Source organism: Diceros bicornis, chromosome 8 (genome assembly GCF_020826845.1).
Source record: "Diceros bicornis minor isolate mBicDic1 chromosome 8, mDicBic1.mat.cur, whole genome shotgun sequence".
NCBI classification, from domain to species: Eukaryota; Metazoa; Chordata; class Mammalia; order Perissodactyla; family Rhinocerotidae; genus Diceros; species Diceros bicornis.
Genome location: NC_080747.1, coordinates 13,987,501 through 14,013,142, shown reverse-complemented (window position 1 = coordinate 14,013,142; position 25,642 = coordinate 13,987,501). Strand labels below are relative to the sequence as shown.

Below are 25,642 nucleotides of genomic sequence, written 5' to 3'. Positions count from 1 at the left end.
TGGAGGGTATTCTGATCCCCTCTTGATATCTCTTGGGTGGTTTGCGTCCCAGCCCATCTGCCCCTCTCGCCTGGCATGCGTGGCTCCAGCTGAGGAGCGCCGGGAAGACTGGCCATCCCCAGGTTCTTCAGACTTGCAGTGTCCACCCACTCCTGTTTCCCACGATGGAGGAGGCTCACCTGGGTTGAGGAGACATTTAGAAAGCTTTTATTTTTAAAGAAAATCCCGGGAAGGGTAAAGGGCCCAGCCTGAGGCAGGGTCCCTGGGGCAGGTCTCGCAGATGCAGCAGGCCCTGGAGCAGTGCGCCAGCAGCTACAGGGACGACCTGCAGGAGCTCAAGCAGCTCTCGGACCACGAGAGGGAGACGCTGCAGCGCCAGCTCCAGGAGACCGTTCAGCAGAACCAGGCCGTGAAAGCGCAGCTTGAGGCTTCTCACCAGCGTGCCCTGCGCATGCTTGAGAAGGCCAAAAATCAAGAACTCAAGGTAAGGGTGCTAATTATGAAGTCCGCTATTTACTGAGCACTTGCTGCGCATGCGCTGTACAGGGTGCCTTTTGTACATTATCTCCAATCCCCACAATAATCTGCAAGGACGTTATTATCATATTCCCTTTTTTCCAGATGAGGAAAGAGGCTCAGAGAGATTCAGTAACTTGCTCAGGGTCACACAGCTAGTAAGTGGCAAAGGAAGGACTCAGACTTAGTCCGTTGGGCTTTGTGCTGCTTTTCCCTGTCTGCATGTGACCTGGATAATGTAAGGACAGCTTTCTTTCATGACTTGGGCAATGTCGTACATGCTGCATGCTGGGGAGTCAGGCTCAGCCCGGCAGCCAAAAAGAGGGGGGGCAGCCCACAGTTGAGAAGGACCAGCTTAGCAGAAAAGACCTTCCAAAGGGCTTGGAAAGCTGTGATGAGGTGGTCAGGCCCACGACGGTGTGTAATCCAGCAGGGAGGTTGGGGCACGTTTCATCTATTGCCTCTAATTCTGCTTTCTCAGAAGGCCCTCGCTCCCTGCTCTCTCACGAGATGAGGCTTCTATGGTGACTGACCCAGATAACACACTGTCCTTCCTCCGTCACAGCAGTCTTCACACTCTAGCTAATGACTTGTTTATGTGATCAAATCGACCAAACTGGAAGCTCCTTGAGGCCAGGAACCATCTCTGTTTGCTCATCACTGAGTCCTCTCCCAGGTCGTAGTAGATATATTGTCAAGGGTCTCACTGAAGTAAAGTCTCTAGGTTAATTTCTCCTTCTATAAATTGGAGATATTGATGCTCACTTCTATGAGTTGTTGAGGTGATTAAATGAAAAAACATGGGATTTCTGGTTTAAAGGGGGCAGAATAAAGATTTTGAATCCTTTCCTATTGGAAACCATCCAAAAACCAATAAGCACACAGAGCAGAAGATACTCTGTCCAAATGAAGCTAGGAGACATCTGTACACTTGAACCTCAGTGTGTGAGGACAGGAAACAAATGGGGAAATAGTATATGACCTTGCAGAGCAGAGACGCTCAAACCAAAGTGCCTGCAGAAAGAGAATGACAAGAATCAAGCTGGCTACAGAGCTCAGAAAAGCCAGGAAATTGGAGGTGCCACTTATTACAGAAGGCAAGAGTGAGATGGGGACTGTGTCTCATCTAGAACCCCAGATTCTCAGCTCACCCAGCACAGCCAAGCAATGATCTCTCCCTTATGTACGTACAAGAGACGGGGGAAAATCCCTGGATAAACTAAGCCAGAGAGACTCTGGATTAGGAAATACCAGCCACAAAGGCCCGGATGAGACTTGGATCTGAGAACACCCTTAGGTGAAATCTGTATGCTGAACCATTAGATGGACTCCTGCCACCTCTGTCCTGCCCCCAGCAATGCTTCCCCCTGCTCAGCTACGGAAAGCAAGCCGCTATAACTTAGATCTCCTAAGCAGGAGACTGGAGAACCTTCTCTGGGGAAATTAAACCACTCTGGAGAAAAGACCTGTGGATTCTCACATTTGTGGGCTTCCAATAAAATTCCTATTTGGTCATCTGTTCACCCTCCAGAGGAGCCCACCATCCAACAGACCCACCCAGGCCCAGATGGAGCTTCCAGTTAGCCTCTGGTGCCCCGTTCTGAAATATGAAGAGACGGCCAAAGACTACTAGACTTTTGAGGAAGCCTCTAATGTGAAAGTTGGAATCCAAGATAATCAAGAAGAAAAGAATGAACTCAGAGGGCATAGCTAATGTAGGGAGCAGAAAAAGAAAAAAAAACTTCAATGAGGATTGATATCTTCAGAATTAAGAGATTATATTTGCATCTGTGAAACAAGGACAACATGCTGTTTGTAAAGGAGGGAGCAAGGAGGGCAAGAAAGAGCTCTTTAAATAAAAAAATACGGGGCTGGCCCCGTGGCTTAGCGGTTAAGTGCGCGCGCTCTGCTGCTGGCGGCCCGGGTTCGGATCCCGGGCGCGCACTGATGCACCGCTTCTCCGGCCATGCTGAGGCCGCGTCCCACATACAGCAACTAGAAGGATGTGCAACTATGACATACAACTATCTACTGGGGCTTTGGGGAGAAAAAAAAGGAGGAGGATTGGCAATAGATGTTAGCTCAGAGCCGGTCTTCCTCAGCAAAAAGAGGAGGATTAGCATGGATGTTAGCTCAGGGCTGATCTTCCTCACCAAAAAAAAAAAAAAGAAAATACAGTAGCAGAAATCCTAAAAATCAGTAAGTGAATTGAAATGTAAAAAAACGAAGACAGCTTCCAGAAGCAAAAGAGAAAGACAAAGATCATGGGAGAGAAGGAACAAGAAGTGTAGAGACACAATCCAGGAGGCCGATATCTAACAAATAGGAGTTCCAGAAAGAGATAATGGAGGGGAGGATATTTTCAAAGAAATAACAGAATGAAATCCCTAAACTAAATGAGAAAGACCCCACCAGGGTTCACCTTGAAACTTCAGAACACCAGGAAAACAGAAGAAATTCTAAACACTCCCAATGAGGGAAAATGATCCCAGACTCGAAGTACTTGAATCAGAAGGCCATCAGGCATCTCAAAGCAACATGGGAAGCTCCAAGACAATGAAGCAATTCTGAGCCATTCAATTAAAACTATTAGTAAGTGTGAGAATTGAATAGAATATCATCAGACGTACGAAATATTAGGAAATTTACCTTCTGTTGTCAATTTGCTGCCTCTCAGCTCCCAGTTCCCCTTCAGTGCCTGCTCTGCAATAATGATCTGGATTCTTGAGCATTTCTCCTTTAGAAAGAGCACAATATTAAGCTTTGTCAGTAGAGGGCGCTGGAGGCACCTTCTAGGAGGAAGGAGGCTTCTCTCCCTCGTTCTGGCAGCTGCGTTTTTGCTTTGTTTCTGGCTTCTGTTGCACAGTTGAGCAGCATCATGGGTGTGTGAGGACATCAGGTGATACTCTGCCCCAGTGACATCACAGTCATTTCTCAGCCCTGGCCCAGGCCCATGACTCCCTTCCCAGGACTTGCCATGACCTCCTGATGTGAACACCACACACTCCAGCCCTCACACCTGCATGCCCTGACTCTCTCTGGGCTCCTGCCCATTGGCCGCTGTTGCCTGCACCCCAGATATTTGTTTCTTGCAGCTCTCCCAAGGCTAATGCCGTCTGCTCCAGCGCTCATGCCTGCATGGGTGCCCCATTCCTTCTGAGCACCCACCCACTTGTGGTTCATCTGTGCTGTGGGGGGTTGTTCCTGCTTGACCAGTAACTGTGGACCAACTCTAGCCTGGGCAACCCAGTGATCTGCCAGGGTAGCTTCTCCAACAAGGTCTGGATCCCAGGCTGGGGAGGGCTCCCCCTTTCAAGTTTTCCCTTTCTTGAGGGCTCTCCCTCAGCCTCAGGCTATACTTCAGAGTTCTCTTTGCATCTTTATAGTTACTCTCCTGTCATAGCTTAATAATAGTTCTTTATATTGAGCTTCCTGCTTCAGTTAGTGTACGGCTTCTGTTTCCTATTCGAGCCAGACTGATACATCTTCCATGCAGTTTTCCTTGGGAAATTCCTTGAAGAGCGTCCCACCAAAACAAGGATGAGGGGATGAAAGGGATCTAGGATACAGGGAATCCAATACAGGAGAAGAAGGAAGGTTTTAGGAGCCCAGCTCTGCCTCTGGCCGAGACAATTCGGTCCAGACTGGAGCATGAGGCCTGAGGGCTCTGGGGGAGATGCCTCCAGGAGAAATAGAACTAACGGATTCTCTGATCCATTTGGCTATGTGGAAAATTGTACTGAAAAAGTTTTACAAAGCTTTTAGAAATTGTAGGAAGACTTAGCCAAATATCCAAAGAAAACTAAGCAAATTAAAAAATGCATCAGTTATTAATACAAGGAAAAACAAAAATTTGTACAAGGTAGATTTTAATCATAATAGTTTATTTAGCTCAGCAGTAGATGATATTTACTCACAATACTGAAAATATTGAATATATTTCACTCTATTTAAAAACTAATATAACTATATATAAGGAATGGAAGGGGGAAAGTGTATAAGATAGCTGTAATCCTCATCTACATAATGCGAAGACAATTCCTAATCTCTAAAATAATCGAGATAGAGCAGAATGGAGATACTATCTTGTTAATGGTGGTAAATATCAGAAGAAACAATTAAAAGAGTTGCCAATGGCTGTCTGTAGAGAACAGGATGCAGAGAGAAGAAGAAAGAGGGCTAAGAGGTGCTGGTTTTCCTTTCTTTTAATACTATTTGGCCCTTTATACTGTGTGCATGTATTGCCCTGATAAAGATACAAAATAAGCTTTTTAAAAAAAAGAAAAAGAGAACAGAAATGAGATAATGCATGTGGACTGCTTGACACTTAGTAGGTGTTCAAAAAATGTGAGTTCTCTTTCTTCTTTTATTCTCTTGCACTTTACCAGAGCTCAGGTTGATGAGACCGCAGGTTATTAGCTGCTGGGTCATGCTGGCCTTTGTGTTTGCCCGAGCTTTACTCCTCCAGGCTGCAGACCTCAATCCCTTGCAGGAGGCAGAGGAAGCACAGAGGCCTGGCCCACCTGCAGGGGATGAGTTCTGGGGGCTCGAGTTGATTGGAGGAAGGAGAGTCTGAGGCCTGGTCATGGAGGAGGGAGGGTGCTCTGCCCTTTGGAGTTGTCCTGCAGTTCTAAGCCACAGTCCCTGGCGACCCTGGAACCAGATTCATGGGGTCTTCATTGCTGGCTCCAGTCTCATGGGATGGTTCCAAAATGAGACCAAAGAGTCACGGGCCAATTCTGATTGGAAATTGCAGACATACAGTCACTCCTAATACAGAGTAGGGATTAAAAATGGGATGCCTGGGTTTAAATCCTGGGTCTGCCACTTACGAGGTGTGGGAGCTCAGGCAGTCACTTAGCTTCTTTGTGCCTCAAGTTCCTTATTATAAATGATAGATAATAGTATGTATTTTACAGGCCCATTGAGAGCATCGAAAGAGATAATACATGTAAAGTGCTTAGAACAGTACACGGCTGAGTAAGAGCTTGTCTTAGTCAGTTCAGGCTGCTATAACAGAATACCACAGACTGAATGGCTTATAAGAAACAGAAATTTATTTTCCACGGTTCTGGAGGCTGGAAGTCCAAGACCAAGATGCCGACAGGTTTGGGGTCTGTTGAGAGCCCGCTTCCTCGTTCATTGATGGCCATCTTGTCACTATAACATCTTATGGCAGAAGCGGATGGTGCTCCTTCTGGGGTCTCTTTTATAAAGGCACTAATCCCATTCATGAAGGCTCCCTCCTCATGACCTAATCACCTCCCAAAGGCCCCACCTTCTAATACATCACATTGGGGGTTAGGTTTCAACATATGAATTTTGGGGGGACACAAACATTCAGTCCATAGCAGAGCTCAGTTTTAAGAAGATCCACTCTTATTACTCACTCGTTGATTCTGCAGGCATTTACTGAGCATTTTCCATGAGCTACCATCATGCTGAGCTCAGGAGATACTAAGATGATTAACACACTCTGTCTTTGTGGAGCTCACCTGTAGGGAGGAAAGGCAGCCACTCAAACAGGTTGCTGTAATTCAGTGAGTCGGAGCCATGAGATAGTTGCCCAAGGTATTTTGGGAGCACAGGGAAAGGAGACTTTACACAGGATGGGGCATGGAGAGTTGGGGTGAAACTGGGCCCCTTAGGAGGCCCCAAACTGGCCACAACAAGAATAAGGTCAACCTCCCACAGAGGCTGGAGCAATTCACCAGGGATGAGTGTCCAACTTGATAGAAACCCTGGGTGCTACGCCCTGCTTGGTCCTTGCTGCCACAGGCTTCTGAGCAAGAAAGCAGGCAGTGCTGGCTCAAATCCTCTGCTGTCCCCAGGGACAGAGAGGCCGGGTCACAGAGTGAGAGAGTTTGGCTCCATCTTCTGCAAACACTTGTTTCGACCTCTCCATTCCCATTTCTCTGGGGATAAAATTGTCACCAACTGGAGTTCTCGGAGCCTTGCGGCAAGTCCAAAAGGAGGAAATACTGAAGAGTTTGAAAAGTGGGAGACTTTTCTGTCTTACTAAATAAACTCACACGGGATGACTGAGTTTCCCATGGGAGGAGGAAGACCATTTCTCACGCATTTGGTGAAATCCCATCTCTCATTGGTCCCGGAGGCTGCGTGAGGGAGTGGAAAGGGCTTGGGCCCTGGACACTGCCACCCATGGGTTACAGTCCTGCCTCCACCATGACCCGTCTTCATTCAGGTCACCTCACCTTTCTGAACCCCAGCTTCCTCCTCTGTTAAAGAAAAGGGGGGAGAAGATAATTCCTGCATCTTTTCTGTGTGACCTTGGGAAAGCTAATTCATCTCTCCCAGCCTCAACTTCCTCATCTGAATAGTGGGGCTATGTATTAACTAGAGCTCTCTGTTGCAAAAAAACGGAAACTATTAGTTTCCTGTTGCTGCTGTAACAAAGTGCCACAAACTTGGTGGCTGAACACAACACAGACTTATTATCTGACAGCTCTGGGGGTCAGAAGCCCTAAAATCAAGGTGTTGGCAGGGCTGTGTTCCTTCTAAAGGCTCTAGGGGAGAGTCTCTTTGCTTGCCTTTTCCAGCTTCTAGAGGCTGCTTGCACTCCTTGGCTCCTGGCCCCTTCCTGCGTCATCAAAGCCAACGGTGTAACATGCAGCACCCGTAAATCTCTCTCTGACCGCTGCTTCCATCATCTCCTCTCCTTCTCTGACTGGCTCTCCTGCCTTCCTCTTATAAGGACCCTTGTGATTACATTGTGCCTACCCAGATAATTCGGGATAATCTCCCTTCTCAAGATCCTTAACTTAATCACACCTGCAAAGCCCCTTTCACCACGTAAAGTAACATTCACAGGTTCTGGGGACTCAGACATGGACATCTTTGGGGTCATTATTGCGCCTACCACAGAAGCTAACTTGAGCCAGCTTCGGTAGGAGTGCCGAGATTTTTATTCAAGTTTACACAGCTGTCCATAGCACCTGCTTTGGGTGTTTGACAGATAATCAGCCTTCTATAAATGAATGTTTGTTGAATGAAAGAATGAATGAATGAAAGAATGAAGGTGTAAATGACCCCAAGGGCAGAGACACAGCCAGTTCTCAGGTCCAGACTAGACCAGGGACTGAAATGCTGCAGGGACCCCTCCTTCTGTCACTTCTGCAATCTCTGCACATCCACCCTGGGCTCTCTTCATAGATGGCTCCCTCCGCCTCTCTGGTCCTGGGGCAGGTGTAAGATGCTCACCTCACTCCTCCTGAGTGCAGCAAAATTGGAGCCAACCAGTCAGTGTCTGTCTTTCTCTTTCTTGCTCTCCTTCTCCGCTCCTCCTAACACCAAATTCTCAATGATTGGCCCATCTTGGAATACGTGTCCACTCTAGTCCACTCAGCAGTGGACAGGGGTTAGGTTCACCCGGTACAAAATGGCTGCTGTGGCCAGGACTTCGCTCTCATCCCAGATAGGTTGGGGAGCATTCGCTGTAGTCTGATAAGCCCTTTACGGGGGAGTGGCAAGTGCTCAGCAGGGCCCCGGGGCAGAGGAGGAGCTTGGCAGAGGGGACAGGTCTCCCCCTCTGTGCCCACTTTCATGCCTCCTTCTTCCTGCTTCTGCCCACAGGCCACAGAGGAGCGCCTGAAAAGGGAGTCCAGCCACAGCCTCCAGATCCAGCACCAGGCGCACCGGCTGGAGCTCCAGGCCTTGGAGGAAAAGGCCCGGCAGGAGCTCCAGGGGGAGCTGGAGAGGATGCAGGTTCAGCAGGCCCTGCTGCTAGGTATACAAGCGGCCGCACACCCGGCAGCGTCCACACGTGGAGACTAGGGCAGCGTGGGGCCCGGGGTCTGGAGGCACACAGGCCATGGCGACTAGCCTGGCTCCGCCACCAGCTAGCTGTGGGACCAGGGCGGGTCACCCTCAGCCTCATTTTCCTTTTCTATAAAATGGAGTTAGAGTTGTCCCTACCTCACAGGGGCATTGTGTGGACTTTGAGACCTAGCATGTAACATGATCCCAGTGAATGGAGTTAGTATTATTATCGTCATCGTCATTGTTGACCATAACCCAGGTCTCTGAGCCTTCATGCGAGTTTCACGGGATGGCCTCAACCTCTCATTTCCGTTCTGAAGATTTCTGCAAATTTGGGGGACTTAGGCCTCCAGGCTCCACATGTTCCTCTGCTTCCTTTGCCTGCCCCTATGTTATCCCCAGCACGAAACTCACCTCCTCTTCAGATTCCACATTAAAGCGAATCACACAAAGCATTCTGGAAGTTACCAGAGGCAGTAAAAATCTCCAGAGCCAAACTGCCTTGGTTTGAAGCCCAGCTCCAACACCCACTAGTGTGTGACCTTGGGCAAGTTGCTTAACTGCTCTGTGCCTCAGTTGCTCATCTGTAAAATGGGAATAATAATAGTCTCCACCTCATTGGGCCCTTATACATGGGAAGTGCTTAGAACAAAGCCTGGTATACAGGCTGTGTAAATGTTCACTCTTATTATTACTGAATATTCCAACATTACATGGCTGACTCCAGGGACCTCTCTCCATTTTGTAGATCGTCTCTCTTCCTCATTTTCTCCTTTACTCTCATCTTCCTTCTCACTCTTAAGAGCAAGACAAATGCCTCTCCTTATTGCCTGCCTATCGTTAAAGACCATATTGGCCTTATTAAATATTTTTTTCAAAGCCAGACAGGGCTCTCCTTAAGAGAATCCTGGAGAAGAGCATTTTCTTTACCTCCATAAGTGAATAAGATCTACTTGCTTCTTGGTTGAGTTTTCATTAGACAACGTGTCCTGTTGACTGCGTGTTTCTGGAGGAAGAGATGTGAGGAGCAGGAAAGAGAGTCCACAGATTTCCCAGTTAGCAGCTGCCCTGGAATGGAGGTGGCCATGTTGGAAATGCTAAAGTTAGCAGCATCTAAAGAAGATGCATTGTACAAGATAAAACCCAGTTGTGCCACATGTTTCAGGTACAAGACTCCCCAAGTTCAGATCAGGCTGGACATCCCTGGTGATTCCAACACCCAACAGTGGCTGTTGGCACAGATGTCCCTGTGGCCCCTTCTTTGGCCCCTCTGATCCTACAGCAGCTTGGTCTTTTCCTGGACAAAAGAATCAAGGAGAGACCCTGGGGACAGGCTGGGATTCTCAGCACCAGTCCCAGAAAGAAGGGACTTTGTGGACTCTGTGATGATGATAGCAAATCATAGGCTTCCTGGGTGGTATTGAGTGGGTGGGAGTACCTACCACAATGACAGGGTGATATTAGTTATTCCTGGTCCCAATTACTCCTATTCCACTGTCCGTGTGAGATACACCTGACCTGCAGGATAGGTCAGTGCATGAGGGGCAGGGAGGGTGAGTGTCCACCAGGTTACCTGATACACTGGGTTTGGTACCCAGACATGCTGGATGGATGGGTGGGTGGGTGGGTGGGTGGATGGATGGATGGATGTATGGATGGATGAGTGGATGAATGGATGGATGGATGAGTGGGTGGATGCACAGGTGGATAGGTAGGCGGGTGGGTGGGTGGGTAGGTGGGTGGATGGATGGATGGATGTTGGGAAGGTATGAGATAAGAGGGGAGGGTAGTGAATGAATACATTGTAGTTCATGCTTTGCTAAAGGGTTTTATTGCATATATTTTTATGATAAAGGATTTCCAAAAATTGGGTTGTGTTTGGACTTTTTTAATAGAAAATAAGCTATAGAAGTCACTTTATTAAAATTCTATTGGGGAGGAAAGATGACCAAGTAAATTTTCAACGTATTATCATCAGACTATATTAAGCTTTTATATGTATTTAATATACTATACCTTTGAGAGAAGCTTAGTAAGCCTATGGGAAATCATTTACAACTGATACTCTTTTACAATATCATTAATTTTCACTCTAAACATCATACATTTATTTTACAAATATATGTTGAGCATTTGCTCAGTACAAAGGCCTGTACTGGGTGCTTATCTTATGGCTTATGGAATTATTGGGACAATGTTTCAAAAGTTATTTGCAATAACTAAAATACAGAGTCTCAAAAGTCCAAAACAGAAAAGTGAAGTGTCAAATTTACTAGCACTTGAAAATTACTTCTTTTAAAAAATTAATAGCCCACTGAATAGCATCTACTCGATTAGAAAATATTCATTTTGAAATGAGTGTTTTCTTTGCCTTTCCGTCATGCTGGGAAGTATTACACTTTCAGAAATCACTCACCATCCTCAGAGGAGAAATCTGAGTTTCTGGCCATACTCTTCCCTGAGTTAAGGAGGGCGTGTACATTTCTCCTGGACGATTCTGGTTTTAATGCCAGTCCCGTTAGGATGACATGCCATCTCTTGCCTCCACGATCCAGCCAAGACCCCAAATTCATGGGAAGGAGAACCCATGAATAAACGTTTTGTCTCCTTAAGAGTTGACATCATAAATCTCAAAATTTCCAACTTGAGACCCGTAACCCCAGAAGAGGCCCCTGGGTCGTGTGGTAATTCCCTGTTCTTCTCTTGGTTTTCTGACTTGGTGCTGAGGCCAAGTGTTGCCTCAGGGTTCAGCCCTGGGCTCAGGCTGTCCCACCCTAACCCACCATCCAGCCTAACCAACCAGCAATGCCTAAGCAGGTGGTTCAGAGTGCAGAACCACTTGAAGTTTTGAATCCTGACTCCACCACTTACTAGCTGGGTGGTTCTGGGCCACTTACCCTGTCTGAGTGTTCCCTTGTCATAAAATGGGAGGGTTAATACTTACCGGATAGGATGGTTGTAGGGCTTACATGAAAACAGTTTTCAAGGGTTTAGCACATTGAGTGCTCTATACATGGCACTGTTGTTACTGTTATCTTGAAATCAGTTTGGGAAACTCAATCCAAAGCCTTTAGCAGCTACCCACCCCATCCTACTGCAGACACAGTTGTCCCTAGAGGATAGACTTCAGCCTTCACTGTGCACCTGACCTTCCCCCACTCTTCCTTCTCCAGAGTCCCTCAGACAGGAGCTGTCGGAGCAGCGGGCTGCCTGCTCTGAGCACCAGAAGGACTTGGAGGCGCTGCAGGCTGAGCTGAGGGCCCTGAGAGGCTTGGGCAGGCAGCAGGCCATCGGCCAGTGTCCCGGGGACAGCGAGGACCGCACCGTCACTGCAGAGGTCAGCGCCCCTGCCCTGCCCACGCCACGCCCCTCTTGGAGCTGCGTCAGGGCTGCAGCAAGGAACCCATCAAGGAGAGCTCTGGGTGCTCCATCATTCCCTCATGTGAAATGGGGAGGACCCTGCCCCTTCCACAGGCCTGGGGGTTACCTGACCTGCCTGCACTCTCCATCTTTGAAAAGCAAAACACAGGTTTTAAGTGCTGCACATTATTTTTAATTCAGATACAATAGCATCTCAGGGTGTTGGAGCTTGACATGCCCTGGAGACAGCTGGTCCAGGTCACTCCTTCGGATCTGCAGAGAATTTCTCAGAACACCTCCCCAGACAGACTTTCTGCCTAGACCTCCCTGTTCCCGTGAGTGGAAGCTGCCTTGCTGTCACATACATTGATGTGGGCATAAATCCTTGTATTTCTATCTGACCCACTGGCATTCAAGCACCATTACATGTAGCAAGCATTTATTTGGCACTTAACTGAATCCCAGCCACTGTGCTAGGTGCTATAGGATTGGAAGGATGAAGAGGAGCTGGTTCCTTCCCAGAACAGCTCCCAGACTAGTGGAGGAAACCAGCATTTAAACAAATTAGTGCGTTTCGGTATCACCTCTATGTCGACGAGATTCGGTGCTGGCAGAGAAGAGAAAGCCTATGGCTTCTCCCCTGAGGGGTGGAGAAGGCTTCCGTGAGGCAGCCATGGGGGGGGGGGCCCTCTGGGCAGAGGGAACGCAAGGGCAAGGGCGTGGAAGCATGAACCACGTGGGTGTTTGGCTACCTTTGATTTAAGCCACATTCTTGGCTCACTAACGTCGTTAAACTTTTTGAGGGCCAGATCTGGCCAACTGTCGAAGCAGGAAACTTGAAGAGGCAGGATGTGAGCCCCTGATCAGGAGCTGATGTGGCTCACGGGTCTCCGTCTTGTCGCAGCCCATGGGGCCCTTTGCGCCTTGTCCGCCTTTGCGCCTGCTGAACACCTCTCTCCTGGCTACTTTCTCCCCAGGACGGGGGCGGCCCGGGCCCGGCGGGCTCCCCGAAGGGCGCCGCGGAGCAGGGGCCGAGCGAGGGAGGCGGCGTCTGGGAGGAGAACTCGCGGCTCCAGGCCGCGGTGCGGCGGCTGCGGGCCGAGGTGGAGCAGCACCAGCGGGAGGCGCTGCAGCTCCGCGACCAGCGCAGGTGGGTCTGCGGGCCCAGAGCGGCCCTGCCGCCCGCCCTCCGCCGCCCCTGGTGAGCCTCTGAGAGCTGAAATTGGGTCACCCGCCCGGCGTCCTCCCGAAGAGAAGACTCCCTAATCCGCTAGCACTTCACTGATGTCACTCCTTTGACCCGTCAAAGTATCCATGCTTTAGGAAATCTAGACCTCAAAACTGCAGAGGATTTGTCCTGAAATAGACGAGGGAATTCTATTTCCATACAAATCAGGGAATATATGGAATCAGACCTAGGATACCAAAAGGATCCTCAAAACCAGCCTTAGGGAGACAGTGCGGTGGAACGGTTCAAGACAGGGCTGGGTGCTCTTAACTAGCTGTTAGCGGGTTGGCTAACGTCTCCAAGACTGTGCCCTCATCTGTAAACGGAGAGACCACCACCTCTCAGGGCTGCTGGAGAATGCAATGAAATGTATGCAAGATGCTTAGGCCGGTCGCTGGCGTGGAGGGAGCATCTGTGGATCCCTTAGTGCCCCACTGCTAGGTTAAGAAAAAAATAGCTGACGGTTGAACGTGTACTTTGTGCTATGGACTGTCTGGATGTGTGTTAACATCCTTGCAATAACCCTATAAGGTAGCCACTATTGTCACCTCCATTAACAGATGAAGAAGCTTGCCCAAGGTCTCACAGCTAGGAAGCAGTGGAGGAGGCCACAGACACACAGGTGGCCTGCCTCTGAAGGCTCTCTCCTGACCCCTATCCCACCCTGCCCCTCCACCCTGGGCCGGCGATCTCCCGGGGCTCCAGAGCTTCACTGATTCTGACACAGAATCTCAGCATCCAGGCCCCACCGCCCCGAGTGAAGGGAGTGTTCTCCGGGACTCCCCTCCCAGCTGTCCCCCACTCCTCCCCCAGAAGGCTGCCATTCATGCTCAGCTTTCTCCTCCGTGGAATGCTGGGGTGGCAGATGCTGAGAAGGGGTCACACAAGTGGGGTTTAGAGACCCCAGGTCTCCTTCCCACAGGTGCCCTGACCTCAGATTCATAACTTCCCCGCTCCATGGTCTCCAAACCCGGCCAGCCAGCAGAGGGGAGAGAAAACCCCAGTGCCCCAGGGGTCAGTCCCTAGAGCCTGGCAAGCCCCGCCGTGCTTCATCCACCGCAGGCTGCTGGAGGAGGATCAGCAAGCCCGGCGGGCCCGGGAGGTGGAGACGCTGCGCCAGGAACACCGGAAGGAGATGCAGGCCGTGGTGGCGGATTTCAGCAGCGCTCAAGCCCGGCTCCAGACCCGGCTGGCTGCCCTGGAAGCCGAGTAAGTGAGGCCTTGGCCCCAGGTTGGGAGGGACTAGTAGGTACATCGTTTTATTAGGGTGAGCAGCTCATCCCATTGTCCCCGGGACTCTTGCAGTTTTAAAACTAGAAGTCCTGAGTTCCAGGAAGTGCCTCAGTCCCAGGCAAGCTAGGTGGTTGGACATTGGTCGTTTTACGAGACTGCATTCCCCTTTCACACAGGGCGCTGGGAATCCGTGAGGAACGAGCACTGCCTCACGGGCTCAGTTTGACCCTCACACCCGGAAGAAATCAGAAGGATCGGGGCTATTTTTTTATGAGCATTTGCCCTATTTTAACACGCTTCATCTCATTGAATCTTCACAGCAGTCCTTCAAGGTGGAAACTGTTATTCCCATGGACAGATAAAGACTAAGGGTCCCTCAGGCATGTATGCATGCGTTCATTTATTCATTCAGCAAATATCTGTTAAGGGCCCACTGTGTGCCTTGCACTGTTTTAGGCTCTGGAGTTACAGCAAGGAACAAAACAAAGACTATCCTCTCATAGAGCCCACAAATTCTAGATGGGGATTCTGACAAGAAGTAAGCAAACAAATAAATACCTAAGTTCATATCAGGCAGTGAAAGTACTGGCAGAAAAAAAAGATCAGTGTCTATAGAGTGGCAAGGATGGGCAAGGAAGGCCTCTCTAAGGAGGTGACATTTAAGCATAAGGAGGCAAGGGAATGAGAGGGAATGAGAGAGCCATCTGGAGGAAGAGCATTCCAAGCAGACAGAACAGCAAGTGCAAAGGCCCTGGGGCCTGCTTTACAAGCCTGCACAGCCAGAAGGCCTGGGTGGCTTAAGTGGCATGAGTGAGAGAGTGAGTGGTAGCAACTGAGGTTAGTGGGGTAGCTGGGAGGGATGAAGGAGATCCTGCACTGAAAGGGAAGCAGTTTGGATGTGTTCAGAGTGCACTGAGAAGCCATTGCAAGGCCTTGAGCAGGAGTGACACAGTCTGATTTACTTTTTTTTTTTTTTTTTTTTTTGTGAGGAGATCAGCCCTGAGCTAACATCCGCCAATCCTCCTCTTTTTTTTGCTGAGGAAGACGGCCCTGGGCTAACATCGGTGCCCATCTTCCTCCACTTTATATGGGACGCCGCCACAGCATGGCTTACCAAGCAGTGCGTCGTACCAAGCAGTGTGTCGGTGCGCCCCCGGGATCCGAACCAGCGAACCCCGGGCCGCCGCAGCAGAGCGCGCGCACTTAACCGCTTGCGCCACCGGGCCGGCCCCTGATTTACTTTTTAACAGTAAAGAAGTACTGTTTTTCTGGCTGCTGAGAGGAGAAGAGACTAGGGGATCGGGGTTAGCAGCAGGGAGACCAGGTCGAACAGCACTAAGTGAATTTAAGTGTCACCTGTCTGACCCTTTAAGAGCTTGTGCTCTTAAAAACTGGCCTCCGCTGTCTCCAATACGAAACAAATCACCCCAAATCTGGAGAGGAAGGTTGTCTGAGCTACCATCTAAGGGGTACTTACCACGTGCCAGGTGCCCATTATCTTACTGAGGCCTCACAGCCACCCGATTTCATGCCCATTTTAAAGAAGGAACTGAGGCTCACGGGTGAAATGCTGTGCCCAAATTCACAGAGCTAGAAGAAAGCAGAGCTGGGATTGGAGCCCAAGTCATCACGCTCCAAAGCCCGGCCTCTTATCAGCTGCAGTCAACAGGTCGTCTGCAGCCCCAGGTACCCAGCCCCCGCCCCCATCCGCGGAGCACCTTCACGCTGAGGGCGCCGTGGGTACCGGAAACCAGCTCCTGCCGCGCTCCGTGTCCGCCAGCAGATGGCGCCAGAGCCACGCCGGCATTAGCGGGACCCGCTGGCCTGGGGCGGGAGTGAGGGCATTTTCCTGCTGAGGCCTCTTCTCCCAAACGTCCCTGGTTCTTGAAGCCCCACGGAGCGGAGCATCTCTGTGCACGCGCAGGCCTTTGGTTCCTGGGCCCCGCAGCCTCAGGGGAGCTGACAAAAGTCAGACTGGGAGTTTGGGTCGTGGACTCCATCCAGAGCTCTGCAGCCAACTCACTGGGGGGCCCTAGACAAGTGCTCTGGGCCTCAGTTCCCCCTTTCGTGAACAGAGAGTATGGCTGGCCAGGCTAAGCACACAGTGGGGCCTCATCACGTCCACCTCTTCTCCCCGCGCGCAGTAGGGGGCTAACTGCAGGCTTGCTTCAAACAGACTGAAAGACTCCGGAGAGCAGCCGGGGAAGGGGGCGTCCAGGCCGGAGGACGTTCAGCTCATAGGCCGCCTGCAGAGCCGCTTGAAGGAGAGGGAGGAGACCATCAAGCAGCTCACGGTGAGGCTGGCAGGCCGCCCGCCGGCCCGCACGGCTGCCCAGAGTTCCCCGGGGGGGCGTTCACTTTGCACCTGCGCTTCTCTGGGTACCTCATATTTTAATGCTAATAACCATAAAACCACCTTACAAAAGACCCTTGGTTATTTTTTTCCTATTACGTAAAAAAAATACTCACTAAAAAAATTAACATAGGAAAATATAAGTAAAAAAAAAAATCTATTCCCAAGTCCTACAGCATTTGCCCACTAGTGATAATTTGGAAATTTCTATAATTTGGGAAAATCTAGAATGGCTTGCCCTGCATTTGAATTTTAGTAGAATCAAGCAAGCCAATTACTCTTTATTGCTCTTCTTTCTGTAAAAATGACCACCTGTTTTCCAGTTAGCAAAGCCACCCCTGGATCCCTGAGAGAGAATAGTTTTCTCTGACGCTCTCTGACTCTGTATCCAGCAGCCACCAAGGCCTGATGGCCATTTCTTCGAGATGCCCCTCCCCTCCGTCTGCCCCTGCCTGGTCCCACAATCCAACCACCTCACGTCCCTATCTCCTCACACTTTGACTGTTGCTTTAGGCTCTAACCCAGCCTGGCACGCTCCATGCTTGGGTTGAAAGTTGTTTATATCGGCCCAGCCGAATCAGCTGGGACAGCTCCAATGGCTTACGTTCAGCCCTGGGGACAGTAGGTAATAGATTCACTCCTGTCAGTGTGGCCCACAGTGAGAGCGCTGGTTAGCTACATCTGAAGTCCAGCCACTTCCCACCGTCTCTGCCTCCACCACTTTAGTCTAAGCCCCGTCTCCTCTCACATGTGCGATGAGAAACCATTGGTTTCCCCCCTCACTTGAGCCTGGTCCCACTGTGCTGACCTCACATCAACCAGCGTGATCTTATGAAAAGGTAAGGCAGATCGCAGCACGGCTCTGTCCAGCACCTCCTGTGGCTTCCCAGCTTTCTCAGAGTAAAAGCCACAGTCTGACCATGGCCTGCACAGCCTCACGTCCACCCACAAATACACACACACCCCTCGCCCATCTCACTCCCATCCCCGGCCCCTGTCCCTGCCACACTGTTTCATGTGAAGACATTACTGAGGCAATCAGGAAAACTTAACCACTAACCGAAAATTAGATGATACTAATAAGGAATTGCTCATTTGCTAAGTGTGACAAAGGTATTATGCTTAGGCTTTTTTAAAAAAAGAGTCCTTATCTCTTAGAGATACGTATCAATGTTTTAACAGATGAAATTATACAATGACTGGAATTTGCTTTAAAAATAATACAACAGGAAAGAAAAAAGTGGAGAAGGACACACAGAAACCCTATATTGGCCATATAGTGACTGTATGTGGGGGTTTTCTTTCTTTGCCTTAATCATTAACTTTTTGCAGTAGACTCTTCTCAGATTCTCAGAGTAGCTGGATCTCTCATTTCCCTAAGGCTTTCCAAATAAGCTTGGCTTTTCCTTTACAAAAGGGGCTGGGGACACAAAGATCCCAGGAGGGAAGGTGCTTCCTCAAAGCTTCAGTGGATGGCAGCTTGATTCCCACTGGCTTCCCCTCCCTCCCCTGGACTTCCCTTCTCCCTGTATCCAGCCCTCACACAGCTGCCTTCCTTCAAGTAAAACCAGTGCTGTGTGGTTAAACCCATTTAGACTCAGTTGTATTGTTTTTCCAGGAGGAGAGAAGATTTCACTATGCAGCCTTCCCCAGTGCAATGTCCCATCGGAATCGGTCCTTCTCTTTCAATCCTCACCAGGGGTACCTGACTCCTTCCATGAAGGTAAATCAGTTCTACTGGTTTCTATGCTTTTCACAATTCTGCTGGCTTCGTTTTTCCTAAAGGTAACTGCAGCTTATTTGTCAATGGGCTGGCATACATTTAGAGGACTATTCACTGAAAATAAGACCCACAGGAAATAGTCCAAATTATTAGCAAACAGTATTTTTATCTGGCTAGGCAGATTACATGTATTTTTAATTTTTCATGGGTTTTTGTATTTTCTAAGTTTCCCATAAATAAACATGTCACTATTAATAATGGCTATATCAGGGTGATAGGAAAAAGAGAGAGAAGAGCAGGAATCTTCCACTTCTTAACTTTTTTTCCTTTTGTTACAATGAGAATATTCACATCCAAGTCTCTCATCTGCTATCACAAAACCCTAAAAGCACTAAAAAAATTACTATTTTTTTTATAGCTCACAGGACAGTATACCTAACCTAAGCTGAACTGATGTGAGCTCATTTATAATTTTTATATATCCCTCTATTGTGACAAAATGTAACTTTCATTCCAGAAATATTAATGCATTTGAGGACAAGGTGGGCCCAGCCCCTGCTGGGGGTGTTATATGGTCTTCTAAAATCTAAAAACAGATTTTGAATTACAAAACACATCTGTCCCCAGAAGTTTTGGATAAGAGATTGTGAACCTATGTGTTTTTTAAAACACAAAATAGATTAGAGGAAAAATGGTTTAAAAAATAATATGTAAGTATAAAAATAAAAGTATTTCCTCCGTGCTCATATGGTTTTGGTTCGGTAGGCCTTGTCTACTTTGACAGTAATGCCCCTGTGGGTGGCTGTAACAGGCCTTTCCTTTAATACAAACAGAAAAAGAAGATGGAGGAAGTGCCCAGCCGAGTGGTCAGCGTGCCAAACCTCGCCTCCTATGCAAAGAACTTTCTGAGTGGCGATCTGAGCTCCAGGATCAATGCCCCTCCAATAACTAAGTCACCCAGCTTGGACCCAAGCCCCAGCTGTGGCCGGCCTTACAAACCCACCCAGTCTCCAGATGTGAAAACTGCCACAAGGTAGGGAGTGGAAGCCATGATTCCATTTTTCCATAGATAAGAGGGAAATTAGGATTCCTTTCTGGACCTACGAAATACCTGGCATTTGGGCAGATATCAAGAGCAGGAAAACAAGCCCTGCCTTGGACAAATTATAATCCAGCCAAAGGGAAGATTGTGTAAGAGAAGAGAAATAGGTCATTCTTTAGAGGCGGTACTGTGCCTGGTACTAAGGCCCAGAAAGCCTTTTCTTCCTGGAAGATTAGACAGGGGACACTGAATCACTCAGCTCATCGCTTCACTGTGGGTTACACGGAAGACGGACTCACATCATCTGGCCCTGAGGTCTGGATTCAAATTCTGGTCCTCCTCATTCTTAGCTGTGTAGCTTTGGGCGAGTCACTTGACCTCTCTGAGTCTCAGTTTCCTCACCTCTGAAAGGAAGATAATACAGCATTTACCTCATCAGACTCATGAGACTAAAGGAATTAATCCATAGGACGTGCTTAGCACAGGACCTGGCACAAAAGCATTGTGTATTTCCACTATTATTATTAAGGTTATTTCTCAAGATTCATTGTATCATCTTGTAATTTTAAGGCCTCTGAATCTGTGGGTTTGGTTGATCATGCATGACGATCTCAGATACCACCTTCTTATTTTTCCCAAAACCCATGCAGCATGCTTCTCTTCCAGAAATGTGTGATTTTTCCCTTTGTTTATTAAATCTCCCTTCTATCCAGTCTTCCATTCAGAGCGAAATTTCAAATTCTGGGCTTTGAAGTTTGCATTTCAGAAAGGGCTTCTTCTAAAATGTGGCTTTTCCAAAGGTTCTGCCTGCCCGGGGCTGTTGGCACAAATGGGGAGGCATAGACCTTTGTGAGTGTCAAGCTGAAAGGACCTCTGGCAGTCAGTCATGGAACAGGTCCAGCCTTTGTTTCGCAGCTGAGGAAACTGAGGCCTGGGGCCCCAGGCACACCCCTCTCTTAACGGCCAGAGCCAGCTCCTGACCCTGGCTGCGGGCTCATCTCGTCATTACACACCTCTGTGTGAGCCTTGTTCCCATTGCTTTAGATGAAGCTTCACGAATGCAGATAGAGACCGTCTAGCCAGGTACACACTGTACTTTCTTGCTTACTGGTTCCCTTTTTCAATTTATTAGGCTAATTTCACAGCCTCATTGAGATGCCAGAACACATTAGATAACTTTTGAAGAAGCCATAAACTGTAACACTGTGCGGATTAACCATTTCTTCCTTTACCTTTTTTATGGGGTTTACTGTTTAATTTGTGCCTGAAATAAATAATAAATGTTGAAAAATATGCCTCATAATTCTTAAATGAAACAATGGAGAACCTTCTGTTTTCAAAACATGAATTAGACACGCCATCCCCTCCCTCATCCTTTGCAACTTATTTCCAGCTGCTAATGTGGTCAAGTTCTAGTATCTTTTGAAGGGTAGAGAAGCAGTTATTTTTCCCTGAAAAGATGGTGGGGTATTAAGTTGTTTATTGAATAATTTAAAAAACCATCAAAAAACCTCTGTCTGTTTGTTTCTAGGACACAAGATGGTGAAACAGCCCAACCCAAAGAAGTCCAGCAGAAACAGGGCTCTGCCCACCAGGAATGGTTTACCAAGTATTTTTCCTTCTAAACTGATTCTTGAGAATCCATCACAAAGATGACATTTGAAAAATGTTGCTTTTAAAACATTTGATTGAGGGAATGAACTAAAAAACCAACCAACCAAATAACTTGCTTATACTATGATTTACATATGATAGCCAAAACAAATTTTGGCATTAACATTTCATACTGTTTCATTGTGACACCAGTTCATTAAAAAAAATTATTGATATTAAGATAAAACCAACCAGTGTTATCAAAAAGCCCCCATAGGAAAATGTTATTAATGTTACCAGTGACCTGCACATTGTACTTCTCGTGTCCGTGAGGTTGTCTCCACTTTGTGGAGTATCAGACTTTGTGATTTCCATGGTCTACTTGAAAAGTGGTTTCATTTTTCCTTTGGATGCTAGTCATCTCCACTTGAAAAGTGTTTCTACGTAAATGATCTAAGTCCAAAATGCACATCTAACCTTAATACGAAGAGGAATAAGACAAAGTTCAAAATAACCAGGAAAGGCAAGTCAAAAAACAAAACTGGGAATGGCCCGTAGCCGACCTTGGCATACTTGGATTGAATGCTTTGACTTCCTGGGTCCAGGACATGAAGTAGATTATAGAGGGGATAACACCTACCTCAAAATGGGCTTTGCAAGGATTAAGCAAAATATTATGGGTAATGATACCAATCATGAATTGGAATTAAGCACTGCCAGGATTTTTCTGTGACTAACCGAGCCTCGCCCCATCATATGTCTCAGTTTCAATGACTGTAGTGTCAACGTGGTCACTTGTGAAGGTTTCTAGAGTGTCCAGTCTTTGAAGTCAAAGATCTACTGAACCCGTGGTCTTTGGCTTCGGGCCGCTTGCCAAGTGGTGTGTTGCTTCCCCATTGCATGGATGCTAAGTAGATTCAAGGGAACTGGGAATGGCCATCCACAGTGCTGACCTCTCTGTCGGTCCACACCGAACGACCCTCGGATGGAGCAGAGCGATTTGACAAGACTCAATACAACTTTATTGGGCAAGATATGTTCTCAATCCTTTGGTGCTGGCCCAGCAGGTGGCCCATAAACAGCTGTTTATTCTATGCACTGTCAAATCTTTGCTCTTTGAATAAAACTTTAAACAACTGGGCAATAAACATGGTTGTGACTTGTATTGTTTTTCCAAAGAAAGGTGAAATGAGATGAAGACAGAGCTTGGAAACAGGAAGTTCACGTTAACCTCAATTGGAGCATCTTCAAATAAAAAGTAGTTCTTTACATACTTATTTCATTTTGGGAGAAATGCAATTACAACTCAAGCTTAAAATTTAAAAGTAAATTTACTATCTAATCAAAACACATGGACCCAACAGGATAATTTTGTGTGTGTGTGTGTGTGAGGAAGACTAGCTCTGAGCTAACATCCGATGCCAATCCTCCTTTTTTTGCTGAGGAAGATTGGCCCTGGGCTAACATCCGTGCCCATCTTCCCCTACTTTATATGGGATGCCTGCCACAGCGTGGCTTGATAAGTGGTGCGTAGGTCCGTGCCCAGGATCCGAACCTGCAAATGCCGGGCTGCCCAAGCGGAGCGTGCGAACTTAAACATGACATCACCTGGCCAGGCCCCGAGTAGGATAATTTTTCAAGTGCAAATACTTGTTACTGTACGTGTTACAGGCCATATTGTTTTTCAGTATCAAATATTTTTTTAGTTATCTTTTGTTTCCTACCTAGAGTGAGCATTGTAGGATTATGCTTGTATTTTGTATTTCAAAGACTACATACAGGTAGTTCTATTTGTTGAAACCTTTTCCCACCACCGTGCAACTCCTGATGACTAGCAGCGTAGGCTGCACTTGATTATACTGCTGTCCTTGGGCTCAGTGTAACACCCGAGGCAGGGACAGAATTTTATCAGTTGAGACCCTCCATCTGTTTTGACTCCTTTCTTGTTGCAGGTGAGTGAAAGATCTTGTTAAAATTCTAGATTCTACCCAAATATATCTTTGTGAACTAAATCTTTGCATGCTTCTATCATTTTTCTTCAGGACATATTCCTTGAGTATTGAAGTAAAGCATCAAAGGATCCATGCTTCAGCTTTTCGTTTGATATTACCAAATTACCATCCAGAAAGTTTCTAGCAATTTACACCTTTACCAGCAGTGAATGAAATTCTGTGTACCCTAGATAATATTGGCAAAGAAACTCAATTTGATAGATAAAACATTCTTCTTGTTTTCGTTTGCATAATCTATTCCATCAATCTCTCAAGAGCAGAGGGGTCTAGAGATGGTAGTGGCTTGGAGGAAACAGTGGAGATGAAGAGAAATGAACTGATTTAGGAGTGGGTTCGGAGGGAGAAACCACAGGATCTGATAAATCTCTTTAGTCTATATTATGACAGAGGGAGGAAGAGTTAACATATTCCTGGAGCAAAACTGGAAAGGAACGTTACTGCAAATCGTTTCTTAACTGGGGTAGAAAAGAACACAATCACCCAGTGGACGGCTGCATACCGTGTACCTGAGCCCTAATATTAACTGCTCTGGCACTGATGCAACATCCAACACAGCAGTTGCGATTAAGGCTACTGGGTCTATACTCATTCGCCAGGATCCCTCTGGGTTTTGCAAGGGGCAAGCATCACGAATTAAAAGGAGCTATGATAGGGACCATGCAAATTCCCTGCATCCCTTGGGTTTCTAAGGGTAGCACTAACCTCCACTATCACCCCCAGGACGCAGTATTATGTTGGATCTGCTACCTCCTGCTAGCTCCGTAGTGGTCTGCTCTCCCCCTGCAGGAGATACTCAAAGACGCCCCAGGCACTCATAGTGGCCTTTGACCTTTTCAGCACTGTTTATTTATCATTATCACTCACTGGGAGTCAAGACAGGATAGTGATAACCAGCCAACTCTACTGTTCTTGTAAACACTATTTCCCCAGCCTTCCAAACGTTTGAATCCTTGCACCAATAGTGTTCCCTTCCACTGGGACACTTTCCCGGGGCACCACTGGTGGAATATTCGGGAATGACGCCACTCCCTTGTGCCAGTGCCTGTCTGTACCTCACATACCACTCAGGATGGGTCCTCCTTGCCAGCAGGACAGTGAGTGAGCCCAGTCCCCAAACCCCATGCTGCCTGCTTTCAGACCATGTCTGTCACAGCCAAGTCAGGCAGGTCCTCCAGGAGGCAACCTCAACACACAATTAGAGGTGCAAGAAATTTGTGGGGGATGTCAATGCCCTTCAGCCAATAACCACCGGAAACACACCTGTAGTTGAACAAGGTGAGTTTATTACTCGCTGTAGTGAGGGAGAAGGCTCTGTGTGGAGAATGGTCGGGCTTCTCAGAAACACGGTGTTAGAAAGAACCTATTTCAGGATATTGGCATTGGTTGGGTGATTTCTAGGATCGTCCAAGGAAGCAGAGTCACTCTAGATTGGATGCTGTCAGAAAGTGGGAGCAATTCCATAACTGGGGGTCTCAATAAATCTTATCTCCAGGGAGGGCAGACTAGAGTAGGGCTAAAGCTGTAAATAGAAAAGAAAAAAAAAGAAAAAAAAAGCACTCATTTTAGCCAGGATTTTGGGTGGCACAGTGACCTTTTTTTTCCTGTGCTTAGACAAAATTATGAAGGGGTTTTTCTTACTTTATCATGGTCTCAGAGTAACTTTGTCTGAGGTTGGTATTCCGAGACTGTTTACGTCCAACAGGAGAAGAACATGGCCTAGCAGTGCTGGTCAGCGTCCAGATGTCAGGGACAGGTTCTTCCCTCTGCTCAGGGGAAACACTCGTGTAAGATAAAGGGGAGGGGAAGCAGAGAGAAGAGCCTCGAGACTATGATGCAGGGTTGACACCTGTGAAAGGAAGGCCAGGGACGATTTGGGCAAAAGAGGCTCAGAAAGCAAGAGAGCTCTGATCAAGTCTCAGCCAGGCCGACGGGATCTCCAGAGAAAGGACTGCCCATTAGAGGTATCCTGTGTTGGGCAGAAATGATCCAGCTCCAGTACCCCCGCTGTGCTTGGTCACACCCCGGAAGAGCACAGCCTTTGTGAGAACACTGTTGCAGAGCCCCAAAGGCAACAGCTTCGGGAACTGCAACCTCAAGGTGGCTCTCTTGAAGAGAGAACTGAGCAGCGGTCCTCCATGGCCTCCAGAAGCCCAGGACTAAACCCTCAGGAATGTCAACACTTAAGAGGGTGGGTAGAAGAGAAAAGAAGGGAAGACGTATTAACGAGAATGAGTTCAAGTAAAAAAGATGGAGAAGTGTCCATTTGATTTCGCCACAGTGACGTGGCTGGCTGGTAACCAGCACACCTGTGGTCATGTGGGAGGGACAGCCTGGCGTAGGAAAAGGGAGAAGGGGAGGAGCTGGAGACTGTGGATGAGGGGCAGGGAAATGGGACAGCAGCACAAGCACCAAGCGGAATGCTGAAGATGGGAGATCAAGAACTCCAGTGAGCTGTAGGGAATTATCCAGCAGATGGGCGATGCAGGGGGCAGAAGCCACCCTAGGGGTTAAGTCCTAGAGACCTAGGGACCCAGAACACTCGTGGAAAGGTTCATCTTACACAGGGAAGGTACTTCAGTAGATGGAACAGGAAAGGACAAAAAAGATGCCCTGAAGATGTGGGTAGGTTTATCATTCCAGGAGTGGGAAGGAGTGGGAAGGTAACAGAATTCCCAGCTGACAGCTTGTCATCTTCTCATTGAAGGAGACAGCAGCTCATAGAGTGTTCTATGATCATCAACTAGCTAGATGTCACTACAAGGAAAAAGATGTTTACAAACAAACAAGATTGAAAAATTTATTC

General features: G+C 47.8%; 1 protein-coding gene across 1 annotated transcript in view; it reads left to right on the top strand.

Moving 5' to 3' along the window:
- FAM184B (family with sequence similarity 184 member B) overlaps nt 1-21,966 on the top strand; it is a 125,977-nt gene extending 104,011 nt beyond the window's left edge. The window contains exons 10-18 of the mRNA XM_058546789.1: nt 272-484; nt 8,110-8,263; nt 11,469-11,632; nt 12,633-12,805; nt 13,946-14,092; nt 16,293-16,410; nt 18,088-18,192; nt 19,026-19,225; nt 20,766-21,966. Of these exons, the coding sequence (XP_058402772.1) occupies nt 272-484; nt 8,110-8,263; nt 11,469-11,632; nt 12,633-12,805; nt 13,946-14,092; nt 16,293-16,410; nt 18,088-18,192; nt 19,026-19,225; nt 20,766-20,859 (1,368 nt within the window). The 3' untranslated portion in view covers nt 20,860-21,966. The remainder of the gene's footprint in view (nt 1-271; nt 485-8,109; nt 8,264-11,468; nt 11,633-12,632; nt 12,806-13,945; nt 14,093-16,292; nt 16,411-18,087; nt 18,193-19,025; nt 19,226-20,765) is intronic.
- Nucleotides 21,967-25,642: the final 3,676 nt, after the last annotated feature.